Source organism: Balaenoptera physalus, assembly GCF_965194825.1.
Source record: "Balaenoptera physalus genome assembly, chromosome: 10".
Taxonomy (NCBI): domain Eukaryota; kingdom Metazoa; phylum Chordata; class Mammalia; order Artiodactyla; family Balaenopteridae; genus Balaenoptera; species Balaenoptera physalus.
The window spans coordinates 16,561,737-16,575,378 of NC_138889.1; the positions used below are offsets into that span (position 1 = coordinate 16,561,737).

Sequence of the window (13,642 nt, forward strand, 5' to 3'; positions counted from 1 at the left end):
GAAACTCAGCAAGAAAACATGGCCAGCCAGATTTTGTTAAGGCTGTGCTGCAAGTGGCAAAATATTCCAGAAGTGTGTGATCAGAGGCCAGTGGTAGAAAACGGGTAAACAGTCCAGTCTGGCTGGAGTAACGCCTAAACGCACACAGCAGGTAGTATCGGTTCTGTCTTTGAAAATTCATTGACAGTAAAGACTTGATGAAAGTTAAGCCATCTGGCAAATCCATACTAGGCAAAACTCTTTAAATATCTGACTGAGGTAAAGTGCACCTATTTTTTTTTCTTTTTTAAGTTTTCAGTGGAATATATGAGTCTCTCTCTTTTGAAACTAATTCTCTGTGTCTGCTGCTCTGTTGCAGGTTTATGTACCGCGCGGGAATGAGAAGGTTGACTTTAAACCAACAGTATCTAGCAGCATCGCGCCAAGTTGCCCTCGTGTTTCCCTCCGCCCGGAACGTCGGCGCCTTTCCTCGCATTTGGTTCATCAGCGTGCCGTTCTTTTGGGTTCTGAGGGGGGTTTTGCCACGTTCGCCTGTATGACCAAGTCACCAAGGAAATAAACAGGAAATCCATGTTCGCCACCTTTTGTGAAAGTGTATTTGGTGTATCTGAGTTGGTGGTTTTGTTTGGTTTTGGTTTGGATTATTTTTGATTGTTTTTTTTTTTTTAAGTATGTTTTCTTTTGGAGGTGATTTTCTTTCTTTTCTTTCTTTCTTTCCTTTTTTTGAGACAGAAGAGCAAAGCAGTTAGTGTACGGGGGCCGGGGGTGCAGAGCCACTCCCCTCCCTGGCCTCCGTCCACAGAGTGCCCCCCAACCTCTGTACTGCTGTTCCGCAGGAGCAGAAGCTAGAGGGGGACATCCTCTGGAATCTTAGCAGCTGGAGAAAGAGACAGAGGAAGGGATGACAGCCTTTGGCCCTTGGAGAGCAAAAAGAGAAACCCTAAGCCTGGAACCTGGAGAGGTCTTTGCTGCTGGGATCCACTGAAGAACATGTCTGGCCCAGCCAAGGTCATATGAGAATGTTAGCACGGAGGCTGCGAGTGGCCTGGCTTTGATGGGTTGCCAGTTAGAACATCTGTTTGGTGTGTAACTCGGCTCCCCTCTTACAACCTGGAAAGTTGGTTGCCTTTATCTTCCTGCTGGTTCCACCCATGGACTGAACACCCGACAGTGGTACACTATGCTTTTGTGTCACCTTTTATTCTCATTTTCTATTGTGCTATAACAAGGATTGTTGCTCCATATATATATATATATATGGATGTAACCGTATACATCCATATATACATATATATAATGCTTTTCCTTTTCAGCCTCTTTGTCACAGGCAAGAAGAACAGGAGGTTGTCTTGGGTCCTGCCTCTCTCCTAACTTCTTCTCCCTGGGCATCCTCAGCCCCTCTTTTAATTCTTGATCATGTAGGAATTGTTTTTGGTAAATGTTGATATTATTGTTATTATTATTGTTATTATTATTATTAATAAATAAAAACAAAAGGAATTTTTGTTTAAAAGAGAAATGTTTAACCAGATTCTGTTCTATTTGAATTGTGACTTGCACCTTTTGTTCAAAGTATTTTATTTAGACCTTGTAATTGTGAACAGTTCTCACTCGTGCCAGTGACAGATGTAGTGGTCTCCCTTCCCCCCAGCTGAAGCAGTGCATATGCAATAGCTATTATTTGTGTCATTATCTTTATTTTTCTTCACTGTTAGAAACCAAAGTCTTCTCTGCTGGCTGGGGGCTGACAGAGGATCTGGGTTATCGCCTTCCGATCTTCAAAACAAGGAAGAGGTGTTAAATGTTCTGACTCTTGATCCATTTTGCTGGGAAAGCAGAGTAAAAGGTCCCCCGGCCCCTCCTAGTCTTTCATCCTGAATTTGCACAGAAGAAAGCGGGTTCCCAGCATGGCCATCCTGGTGTTGCTGACAGGATTCCCATGCAGCTTGTCCTTCTCACTGATGTTGGCAGCTCGGCTCCTGGACCCAGTATCCCTCGAGTGGGTCTCTGCAGTGCAAGAGCCTTTCTTGGGATCTCTCCGTGTCTCCTTGGTCCCCAAATCCCCTCCACTGGGTGGGGCCACCAGCTGCTCACCTTCTGGAAGCAACCAAGATAGCCCAGACAGCCACTGTTGACTTCTCCGGGCTCGTTGCAGTTCCCATGCTGGCCTCCCGCCCACCACGTGCTCAGCCTGTTCTGTTCACGGTGCTGATGGACGAGCAGACTGCCGCCCCCCTGCGACCACCCAGACGAAAGCCAGTGAGCCTATTAACCGTGCCATCTTGCGAACTACACTTTTAAAAAATCATTGCTTTGTATTGTAGTGACCAATATGCGCAGTATATGTTGAATGTATATGAACATACTTTCCTATTTCTGTTCTTTGAAAATGTCAGAGTATTTTTTTTCTTTCTCATTTATGTTGAACTAAAAAAGGATTAAAAATCTCCAGACCCAAGTTGCAGTAAGACCTTTAGTCGTTTCTTGGTGGGCACTTACAACTTTGTAACTTGGTTGGACAGTAGGGGATTGTGCAAATAAACACCTGATTATGATCTTATGCTGATAAGTTTCTTGCCTTGTGGTTTGGAGTCTAGTTGGGAGAAACGTTCAGGCTGGAAGCTGGAATGCTGGAGGCTGAGGACGTGTAGCGTGGGGCTTTGAGCAGTGCTTTATCTCACCCCGCCTTGCGAGCCGAGCATTCTCTAGAAGCCTGAACTCGGCTCCACGCTGGGTCGTCAGGCACCTGGCTTGGACTCTGGCCCCTCAGAAGGGAACGTTAAGAGTTTGCTGAGTCGGGTGGAAAACAGATTCCTTGAGAGTGTGCTTTTGAAGGAGTAAACGGAGGACCTCAGAGAGTTGGCACAGGCTGGGGCCTTTATGGGGTGACCTCGGTCAGCCCAGTGATACGATCAACTCTAAGTGTTAGGATGGAAGGGGACTTTTGCTATAGTTTTCCCCCTTTTTCCACGGCTGGACTCCAGAGGGCGGGGTAGAATTTCTAGCAGGGTCCCAGCCACGGCTGACAGATAGCTGATGGAAGGCCTTCTATGAAGAAAGATTACAAAAGCTGGAAATACTGAGTTTGTAGGAAGAAGAGGGAGAGGAGGGAGTCCATGGTGGATTTGAAAGTTGCTGTGGGACTGTTTAGACCAGAAAAAAGCCTTCTCCAGAAGGGTCTTCTAGAAATCATCTGAGTGTGTACACACTCCCATGGAAGGCTGGGAGTGTCTCTGGAACCAAACAGCAGTAAACCCAGATGCCTTCAAAGGATTTGTAAGAACCTTTTATGGGAGGTGCCACGCCCTCCTGAATGCAGCCAGGATGCCTTTGAGATGAGCTCAGGGCCCTCAGGGCCCTGGCCCCTGGATACAGGCCCTGAGGTCTGAGCTCTAGAAGATGGAAGCCCTGCTGACAGATCCTTACTCATCTCTCTGACTTTGTGGTAGCCCCCAGCCGGTTCCACCTGCACAGATCAAGAATTCGGAAGGCTGGCGTGCCTGCCAAGGAGCCAGACGTCTGCTCCTGCTGCCTCATCTCCCAGGCAGGAGGGCAGGAGAGAACCTCGGTTGGTTACAATGCCCTGCCCTGGGTCTCAACTGGGATCTATCACCGGGAGCTGCAACAAAATTGCCAGATAGTGAATAGGGTGATGGTGGTTGTGGGGATCTCCTCCCCTGATCAATGCAAACCTTTCTAACTTCAAGCCTCCCCTCCCGACCTGCACCATGTGCTTTCCCAGTAAATGTTCTGAGCAGGGCCCGTGATACAGGGCCAAACGCTCCAGATTCCCGTGTCCCCTCTCCAGGCCCGCTCCTTCAGGTGACCATCTGCCTCCCTGGTGACCCTTCCTTTGGTTGCCAGTGTGGGTCATGGAGCAAATATTTGCTGAGTGTCTGTTATGTGCCAGGCCTAGCAGGGGACAGAGTCCTCCCAGTGCGGACTGACCAGTACAACGTTGAGACATCAATTGTGAAATGAGTGGCCAGTCATTCTGAGCAAAATCCACTCCTGTAGCCAGCCAGCCACACTCCCACACGTGTCAGGGCCCCCACTTCAGAAACGGTCACTCTGGAGACTCCCCTGGTCGGGGAAGAGGGTGGTAGGACTGCGGGCCTGCATTGGTAGGCCCTGCACCCACCAAACAGTCCAATCCGGGCACTTGGCGCCTCTGACAATGACGGCTGGACCCCAAGTCTGGTTCTGAGATGCGCTCCGTTTGCTGTTGGTGGTGGTTTTCCCATAGGTCTCTGTCCAGAAAGACTTGCTTCTCCAAAATATTAGTAACGAGGGGTTTGGGCTGGTTTAAGCCAAATATCTTAGAATGAGATGGAGTAGACACACTAGTGAATAAGTATATTTTAAAAGGAAGCTTCTGGCTTGGTAAGATGCTATCAAACAAGGGCTCTGGGATTCGGGGGTCCGGCTGCTGTTGGCTGATAGGCAACCATCAAAGAGGTAGAAGCCAGAAGAGCTAGAAGCTAGAGGCCCCCTGATTCCCTTCCTGCCAGCACCGAACACTAACGGCTGAAGGACACAGGGCGGCTCTTAGCAGCTCTCAGCTGCAGCCTTCTCACAGACACAACAAGGAGAATATCTGGCCTGCTGGCCTTAAAGGGACAAACTGAGTTCATCCTGAAACTGCTTTGGCCATGAAAGAACTGTACAGACGTCAAACACTAGGTTTGCTCTAATTTCACTAGTGAACCAAAGAGCAGGGCGAAACAGTGCCCAACTGGTAAGCTTCTGAGGCCCCCCGTATGCTGGCTAGGAGGATCTCTACCGCCCCTCTCCCCAAGAGGAAGGAGCCTCTCGTCCTGAGACACCCCTGAGCTGCCCCAGCAGGGCACCAGCCTCCCTCAGACTCTCTAGACAACAGGCAGGGAGCTGGGCTGGCCAAGCGGCAGCCTCCCTCTCCGCCGAGCCCACAGAGCCTTGGGGGTGGGCCAGTCCCTCATCTCGGCATCTGCACGTCAAGACCACACAGAGAAAATGTGATTCCTCACCGTCCCCCACTTCTGCCACCAGAAACTGAGGTCATGGCTCTGGTCTGACAGTGCAAGTGTGTTCAGTGGGAGCAGGCGGGCAGAATGGCAGAAATTGGGATTCTGGGCCACAGAATACTTACTGTTTACTAAGTGCCAGGTCCCTTTCAGTTTTGCCGTGCATGTTCAAATTTAGTGTTTAACACAACATAAATTTATGATCTGACAGTACAGGTCTGGAGGTCAAAAGTCCAAAATAGGTCGCACTAGTCTTAAAGCATGAAGTCAGCAGAGCTGTATTCTTCCTGGAGGCTCTAGGGAAACTCTGCTTCTTTGGCTCTTCCAGCTTCTAGAGGCTGCCTGCATTCTTTGGCTTATGGCCCCCTTCCAGCAATCACATCACTCCAACCTCTGCTTCTGACCTCCCACCTTTTTCTCCAACTCTCCCTCTCCTGCCTCCCTCTTGTGTATTTAAGGACCCTTGTGATGGCATGGGCCCACCTGGATAACCCAGGATAGCTGCCCCATCTCAAGGTCCTTATAATCACATCTGCAAAGTCCCTTTTGCCATGTAAGGGAACAGTCACAGGTTCCAGAGAGTAGGACATGGACATGTTTGGGGGAGGGGCTTATCCTGCCTGCCATGCGTGCTACCCCTACGATAACTCTAGGAGATGCACGTTCTGTCATTATCTTCACTTAACAGATAAGAAACTGAGGTAAGGTGGAAGGTCTGGACTAGCCCAGGTCATACAGCTAACAAGTGACAGAGCTGGGATTGAAACCTAAGGTGGTCCAGCTCCAAAGCTTTCCCCTCTGAGGAGAAAGGCATGAGGCTGGCTAGAGTGGGAGAGGCCTGGAGCCCCGCCACTCCGGGATCTGGCAGACGGCAGTCCCCGGCTGGGTTTTAGAACATTAGGGAGTTTCCTGGGTAGGTGGTGCAGAGCACATTTCTGCCCTGGGTCCTCAGTCCAGACACCTGGGTTCTAAGTCCAGCCCTGGCTCTAATTCCCTGGGACACCAGGGACACTGGGCAAATTCCTCCACTCTTCAGTTTCCTCATCTGAAGATGGTGGGTGGGGAGAGGCTGATCTCAAAATTACTCTCGGCCTGCACGTTCACAGGTTCTATGACCGGGGCCCTGTAGGTGACCTGGTGTTGGGGGCTCGCACACCTTCCAGGAGAAACCTTACAAAATGGCTCTGCAAACACCAACAAGCACACAGTACTGATTTACAGGATTTCCCTGGGTTCATCCTCCAACCACCCCCATTCTCATCTTCATTTTACTGATAGGAAACCAAGGCTCAGGGAGATTACATAACTGGCTCACAATCCTCCTCCAGGATTTTGCACACTGAAGGCAAAGATGAAATAAGAACCTAGGCTCCTGCCACTAGCAGTCCAGAGGTCTTTCCCTGACACCAGCCATCCCTAAGGGCTGGTGTCCATTCTCACCTGTGTGGGATCCAAGATCAATATGAACAATGCTGGGACTTCCCTGGTGGTGCAGTGGTTAAGAATCCGCCTGCCAACCTAAGTGTCCATGGACAGATGAATGGATAAAGAAGATGTGGCACATATATACAATGGAATATTGCTCAGCCATAAAAAGAAACGAAATTGAGTTATTTGTAGTGATGTGGATGGATATAGAGTCCGTCCTACAGAGTGAAGTATGTCAGAAAGAGAAAAACAAATACCATATGCTGACACATATATATGGAATCTAAAAAAAAGAAAATGGTTCTGAAGAACCTAGGGTTAGGAAAGGAATAAAGACACAGACGTAGAGAATGGACTTGAGGACACGGGGAGGGGGAAGGGTAAGATGGGACGAAGTGAGAGAGTGGCATGGACATATATACACTACCAAACATAAAATAGATAGCTAGTGGGAAGCAGCCACATAGCACAGGGAGATCAGCTCCGTGCTTTGTGTCCACCTAGAGGGGTGGGGTAGGGAGGGTGGGAGGGAGGGAGATGAAAGAGGGAAGAGATATGGGGATATATGTATACGTATAGCTGACTCTGTTATACAACAGAAACTAACACACCATTATAAAGCAATTATACTCCAATAAAGATGTTAAAAATAAAATAAAATAAATTAAATTAAATTAAGGAAAAAAAAAAAAAGAATCCGCCTGCCAATGCAGGGGACATGGGTTTGAGCCCTGGTCCGGGAAGATCCCACATGCCGCAGAGCAACTAAGTCTGTGTGCCACAACTACTGAGCCTGCACTCTAGAGCCCATGAGCCACAACTAGTGAGTCCGCGCACCACAACTACTGAAGCCTGTGCACCTAGAGTCCATGCTCCACAACAAGAAAAGCCACCGCAATGAGAAGCCCGCGCACCACAACGAAGAGTAGCCCAGCTCACCGCAATTAGAGAAAGCCCGTGCGCAGCAATGAAGACCCAATGCAGCCAAAAATTAATTAATTAATTAATTAAAAATATTAACAATGCAAAGATCTATGTATCCCATTTAAGCAACTGTCCTTTATTCTGAGGTTATGCTCTTTTTGGTTCTTTTTTTTTTTTTAATTTCTGAATTTTATTTAATTAATTTTTTTATACAGCAGGTTCTTATTAGTTATCCATTTTATACATATTAGTGTATATATGTCAGTCCCAATCTCCCAGTTCATCCCACCAGATGGTAGGGTTTGGGCCAGGTGGGGCGCAGCGGTGGGTAAGATTTTTAACATGACAAAATGAAAAGTGGGCACCTCTGTGTTGGTCTTTAGAATTTGTTTGGAAATGTTAGAGGTCTCTGACATCTCAGAGTCCGGGAGCCACTGAGCACTGTCCTGTCTCTCTCCCCAGGCAGCATCCTAGCACGGGGCTCCCTTTGCTTTTGGATCTGGGAGGTCTGCAAGGGCCTGGAGAGGGGGGATGGTGAGAGATGCGACAGCATTGGTGGGAGCACCGTCTGCTGCCTTTGTGAGGTGGGGGCAGGGTGGAGGTGAGAGAATCTCCCTGGAATGCGAGGGGACAGCGGGGGAGGACACCGCCTGAGTGGAGGAGTTCCAGCCATCGCTGGCAGCTCATGTGTTTTTCTTCCTTCCTCCCATTCGCCTGCTGCACTGGCACAATGGACAATGGCCGGCACACAGCCCCAGCCGAGGAGAAGGGGCCGGGTGCAGCTGACCCAGACCCTGGGGACCCGCAAGCCTGCACCCACTCCCTCCCACCCCTGCCTGAACCCTTGATCCCTGGCCCTGCAGCCCTCACAGTTTCCTGTTTGCCTGCTCTATTTGCCCGGCCCCAGGGACAGAGCTGATCCTTGAACTCTGAGTTCCACATCGCCAGGACCAGTGAGCGGCGGCAAGGCCTGGGCTGGCCTTATCAGCCTCCCAGCCCATCCCCTGCCTGGTCACATAAATAGGCTGGGGGAGAGCTGGCTGTTCAGAGACTGCTGACCATTGAGGTAAGTGCTGCTACCCGCTTCCCCCAGCTCTAGGCATTTGAGGCTCAGGCTTTGGGATCCTGGTTCCAGCCTCTGCCCCATGCTGGGGCTCTGGACACCTGGCCCTCTCCTACCCTGTGCCCCACCTCCTTCTCCTGGGCTACAGTGAGATGGGGTGCGCGGGCTCCTTCAAGCCCCATTCAGCCGGGCCCATCTTCTCCTCCAGGTCACCCACGTCCCTTCAAGATGAAAGCCGTGGTGCTGACCTTGGCTGTGCTCTTCCTCACCGGTAGGTGCCCCCAACCTAGGGAGCTGACCATCGGGGGGCGACTTCTCTCTGAACCGCTGTGGTCCACCCTCCTGGGCACGGGGAGCTGAATTTCTCCCTCACTCCCTTCTCCCCTACCTAGCATTTCAGCTCAGATCCCGGCCCAGAGCTGGCCTGATCTGGGTCTCCCCTCCCACCTCCAGGGAGCCAGGCTCGGCATTTCTGGCAGCAAGATGACCCCCAGTCATCCTGGGATCGGGTGAAGGATTTTGCCACCGTGTACGTGGATGCAATCAAAGACAGTGGCAGAGACTATGTGACCCAATTTGAAGCCTCCGCTTTGGGAAAACAGCTCAAGTAAGGACCCAGACTGGGGCCTGGGGCAGGGGTAGGGGGTGCCGGTGCTAGGGGTGGAGAGGTCTGTGGGAAGAAGCAGCCAGACTGGCCAAATCCCCACCTGCTATTTGATGGGCCCCATAGAAGACCTGGATGGAAGACAGAAGTGGGATCCCCACGCAGGGTCACAGCCCCCTAGCAGGCGGCAGACCAGTGCTGCCGGGTCAGTATTCACGACACCGCTCTCTGCCTGCAGGTGCAACAAGCCCCTTCCTGTTCTTAACTCCCTTCTTAACTCCCTCCTCGGCTCCGGCCAGCACCAGGATGGCTGTCTTCAGAGAGGAGAATGGGCTGGACGGGTGGAGACTAGGTCCTTAAAAGGCCCGGCTTCGGGGACAGACAGGACTGGGTACCAAAACCCAGCTCTGTCTCTTTCTAGCTCCTCTGTCCATCTGGTCAGTGGGATGCAGTGGGAGTGGGGCGGGGGTGGGGGTGCGGAGATCATGGATGGGAGAAGCCAGGCTGAGGGTCTGCCCCCAGCTACCGCACCTTCAGGGACAGGTATGTCCAGGTGTCACCCCAGGTAAGCGGGGGCTCTGGGCTGCAGCTCCAGGGGGTGCCGGGGTGCCTGGGAGGCATCCCCTGAGCCCTCCTCTCTCTCCCCCGTCAGCCTGAAACTCCTGGACAACTGGGACAGCCTGACCAGCACGTTTGCCAAAGTGCGCGAACAGCTGGGCCCGGTGACCCGGGAGTTCTGGGACAACCTGGAAAAGGAGACAGAGTCGCTGAGGCAGGAGATGAACAAGGACCTGCAGGAGGTGAAGCAGAAGGTGCAGCCCTACCTGGACGAATTCCAGAAGAAGTGGCAGGAGGAGCTGCAGATCTACCGCCAGAAGGTGGCGCCGCTGGGCGAGGAGTTGCGCGAGGGCGCGCGCCAGAAGGTTCAGGAGCTGCAGGACAAGCTGACCCCGCTGGCCGAGGAGATGCGCGACCGCGCGCGCGCCCACGTGGAGACCCTGCGGCAGCAGCTGGCGCCTTACAGCGACGAACTGCGCCAACGCATGGCCGCCCGCTTCGAGATGCTCAAGGAGGGCGGCGGCAGCCTGGTCCAGTACCACGCCAAGGCCAGCGAGCAGCTGAAAGCGCTGGGCGAGAAGGCCAAGCCCGCGCTGGAGGACCTCCGCCAGGGCCTGCTGCCCGTGCTGGAGAACCTCAAGGTCAGCATCCTGGCCGCCATCGACGAGGCCTCCAAGAAGCTGAATGCCCAGTGAGATGCCTTGGGCTCCCCTCGCCATCAGTTCAGTTTCTTAGAATAAGCATTTTCGGAGCGGGACGGGTGTGATGGGTTGTATGTTTTTTTGAAGCTTCGATGATGATTTTTAAACAATAAAGAGTTCTCCAAAAGCCAAGAAATTCTCTTTGGGGAGAATGAGGTTGGGGGGCTGGGGGGAGTGACGCTGGAGGGGACTCCAGGGGGGCGTGGCCAGAGGGCAGGGACACCTGTTGATTTCCCAGTGGAGTCATCAGCTCTGAACTGGGGCCTCTCAGGGCCTTAATGCTGGAGGACCTGCTTGGCCGGGGGGGCTCAAGAGTGGGGACAGAAAGGAAATAATAGAGGACCAGGCAAAGCGACAGATAATCCAACGCAGGTGCCCGGAAAGGGCTTCAAGCAAGAAGTAGTGGCTTTGCTGGGAGAAGTGGGTTCCCTGTCCCCAGCGTTTCCCGTGGGCAGAGGACAGGAGCCTCCCCCAGCCCTCCTACTCTAGGGCAGGTGAGGCCGACAGACTGCAACGAGCCACTGGAACTTGAAGGATTTGGGCAGGTTCAGATGAAGGGCTTGGCACTTGCTCCTTCATCCTTTATTAATGCAAAAAAATACTTTAACAAACACGTCCCTTTTCCTTTTTCACAAGAGCCTCGTGCCATTCCTCACACTCCCACCCTGCCTGGAAACAGCCGCTGTTTCCTTGGGCTCAGCTGTGCCAGCTCCATCCCTGGGGCTCCAGCCCTGCCAGCCACTCTTTTTCTGGCCTGAGTCAGAAAAATCATCACCACCTCTTGCAGGTAACTAGCACATTTTAAGCTCCAAAGTGTTTTCACATCTATCATCTTACTGCATCCTTCCCCAGATCCTGGGTAGACTGCCATGAAATCGATGGTATGGATGCGGAAGCTGGAGCTTGGAGATGTGAAGTCACTTCCGGGGTTGAAGAGCAGGGTGGTCTAGATTTTGCCCCTTTTAGACCTACGTGCTCCTGAGCATCCATGATTAGTAAAAAAAAAAAAAAAAGAAGTTTGTGGCCAGGCATTCAAGTTCATATGGACTTGACTGTTTACAGCCGGCCCCTCTTCACACGCAGGTATGCACACCCCCATGTGCATGCTTGTGGCTTCACAGACCTGCAAAGGTCTGGGCAGTGCATTGGCGGAGCCTTCCCTTCCCTCTGCCCTCAGGGCCTTTTGCCCTGGTGCTGGAAAATCTACCCTTCCTCTACCTCCAGTGTATCTTAACAGCTCTTGGATAAAGGAGTGGGCTTTTTTAGTTCCTAACCATCCTGAGCTACAATAGGTGTCAAGCCCAGATTTGGGTGAGAACATTTTCCAGGTGTGGGTGCTGGGATCCCTGGCCAAGTTGGGCCCAAAGAGAAGCCCAGGTGGACTTCCAAAGAGACAGCAGACGTCTCCCAGTGGGGCTGGATGTCCTGACGCCACCAAGATCTGTCAAGGAGGCTTTGACACCTGGCATGGGAGTAACGAAGCCTTATTCTGTGTCAGCTGAGCAGAATGTGGACAGCTGTCCTGGGCCTGAGGTCCAGCTCTGCTGCTTGCTGACTCAGTGACATTGGGCACGTGCCTTCACCTTTCTGAGCCTCAGTCTTGTCATTGGAAGAGTGGGGGGCTGCTCAAGTAGTCTGTGGTTCTGGACCCCTCTGACGTGAACATCTGTTGGGTAGTGGGGACACAAGGGGCGCAGCCTGTGTTGGGTGACCTTGGGTTCCTCCTTAGTTCCCAGGACACTGGCCCCACCCCCACTCCAATCCTGGTCCCAAGAGGACAATCAGCTCAGCCTGTAGTGACAATGGCAGCCATTTACCAGGTGCCTTTGATGTCCCAGGTGCTGTGCAGTGTCTCCTTTCCTTCATTCATTCTCAACAAACCTACAGTGGATGGGGTATCATTGTACCCACTTTACAGATAAGAGACTGAGGCTGATATGAAGTGATGGAGCCAAGACTAGAGCCCAGATGTATCTTATTTTAACTACTACCCCTCGGCCTCCTTCCCTCAAGTGTGGTTGAGAGGGCCAGGTGGCCCGGGCAGGGCAAGTCAACTCCAGAATTTTGATGGACACACAGAGTCTCAATTCTGATGATGACACAAAATGCCAGGCGCAGGGCCTGGCACAGAGCACACACTCAAGACATGTTACACAGCACTTGACAGTTTATCAAAGTCTTGCCAAACCTAGCATCCCCTTTGCTCCTCCACGCAAACCTGTGGAGGCAGGCAGGGTAGGTAGGGTCATTCCTACCTTACCCCAAGCAGCTGCTAAGAGGTGGGTGGGACACCAGCCCCAGGCTTGCCTGAGTTGGAGTCAGTCCTGAGCCCACCCGCGGAAGAGCCCCGGCCCATTCCCGCGCCCAAACATACATGGCACGCGTGGGACATCCCACTCATGGCAGCTTCTTGTCCAGCTTTATTGGAAGGACAGCACACCCCGGGGGTGGGCCAGGTCTGGGGTGGGGTGGGAGGGCACTGAGAATGTCGTCCCTTTCAAGCGACCTTTGGGGGCAGCCCTGGGAGGCTGCAGGACCCAAGGAGCTGGCAGGATGGATGGGCAGGTAGACTTGGGGTACCGAGATCTCAGGCGGCCTCAGGTGAAGACAGTGTGGGGTTCGGGGCAGAATCCCAGAATTCAGAGAACTTGCCCTTGAACGTGCTCCAGTAGTCTTTCAGGGAGCTGAAGCTGTCGGTCACCCAGCCTCTGGGGGTCAAATCAGTGAGGGGAACAAACAGGGTGGGGATGAGATCCGGTCTCTAGGCAGTGGCAACCATGGGGCTCCCACCATATCCCCACTGCCTCTCCCACCACCTTCTCAACTCCACCCAGCAATGCCCCAAGACCTCAGGCAGGAACCCCCTACAGCTGCCACCCCAGGAAAAGACGCCAAAGGTGATGATGGGACCCCCAGCACAAGCCAAATCCGAGTTTCTCCAGGTGGGGGCAGACCTTTGTGCCACGTGGGTCTGAGGCAAGCTGGAGAGGAGTGATTGAGTGGGGAGATGTGTAAGGTCAGGACTGCCGTTCTAGTCTAGGCAAATGAGGCCCCCTAGAATTGTACATCCCCGTGGCTCTGAGTGGGGCGGGGCCGAGGGAAGCCGTCTCTCATTTAGAAAATCATCAGAGGGTTGATTAGCTGCCTGAAATGGGGCAGGTCCCTTGGTTAAGTGAGCCTTGGTTTTCTCATCTGCAGAATGGGGAAAATAATACCTACTCCACAGCGGGTTCTGAGTACTAAAAATGTTTGTGAACGCCTCTGCTATGGAAATGCCGGCCAATGCGGGTGAAGTGGAGGCGGGGAAGGGGGCTGGGGAGAGCAGAGGACTAGTGGGCAGGGGCAGGGTGGGAGAGGAAGG

The 13,642-nt window shown here is 52.5% G+C and overlaps 2 protein-coding genes across 8 annotated transcripts in view; both read left to right on the forward strand.

The window, feature by feature from the left end:
- The window catches only part of SIK3 (SIK family kinase 3), a 249,758-nt gene extending 247,198 nt beyond the window's left edge, over positions 1-2,560 (forward strand). For all 7 annotated transcript variants that reach the window (XM_082411039.1, XM_082411038.1, XM_082411041.1 and 4 more), the window contains one exon: positions 359-2,560. The gene's annotated coding sequence lies outside the window, so the exon portion shown is untranslated. The remainder of the gene's footprint in view (positions 1-358) is intronic.
- A 5,825-nt stretch (positions 2,561-8,385) lies between these two features.
- On the forward strand, positions 8,386-10,417 carry APOA1 (apolipoprotein A1). The gene is made up of 4 exons (XM_082478162.1): positions 8,386-8,421; positions 8,627-8,689; positions 8,872-9,025; positions 9,675-10,417. The coding sequence occupies exons 2-4, from the start codon at positions 8,647-8,649 to the stop codon at positions 10,273-10,275; spliced, it is 798 nt and encodes a 265-aa protein (XP_082334288.1). The 5' UTR covers positions 8,386-8,421; positions 8,627-8,646; the 3' UTR covers positions 10,276-10,417.
- The last annotated feature ends 3,225 nt before the right edge of the window (positions 10,418-13,642 follow it).

Coding starts and splice junctions, on each gene's coding strand:
- APOA1 (XM_082478162.1), top strand. CDS start 8,647: ATGAAAGCCGTGGTGCTGACCTTGGCTGTGCTCTTCCTCACCG. Junction 8,690..8,871: donor GGCTGTGCTCTTCCTCACCG/GTAGGTGCCCCC, acceptor TCCCACCTCCAG/GGAGCCAGGCTCGGCATTTC. Junction 9,026..9,674: donor GCTTTGGGAAAACAGCTCAA/GTAAGGACCCAG, acceptor CTCCCCCGTCAG/CCTGAAACTCCTGGACAACT.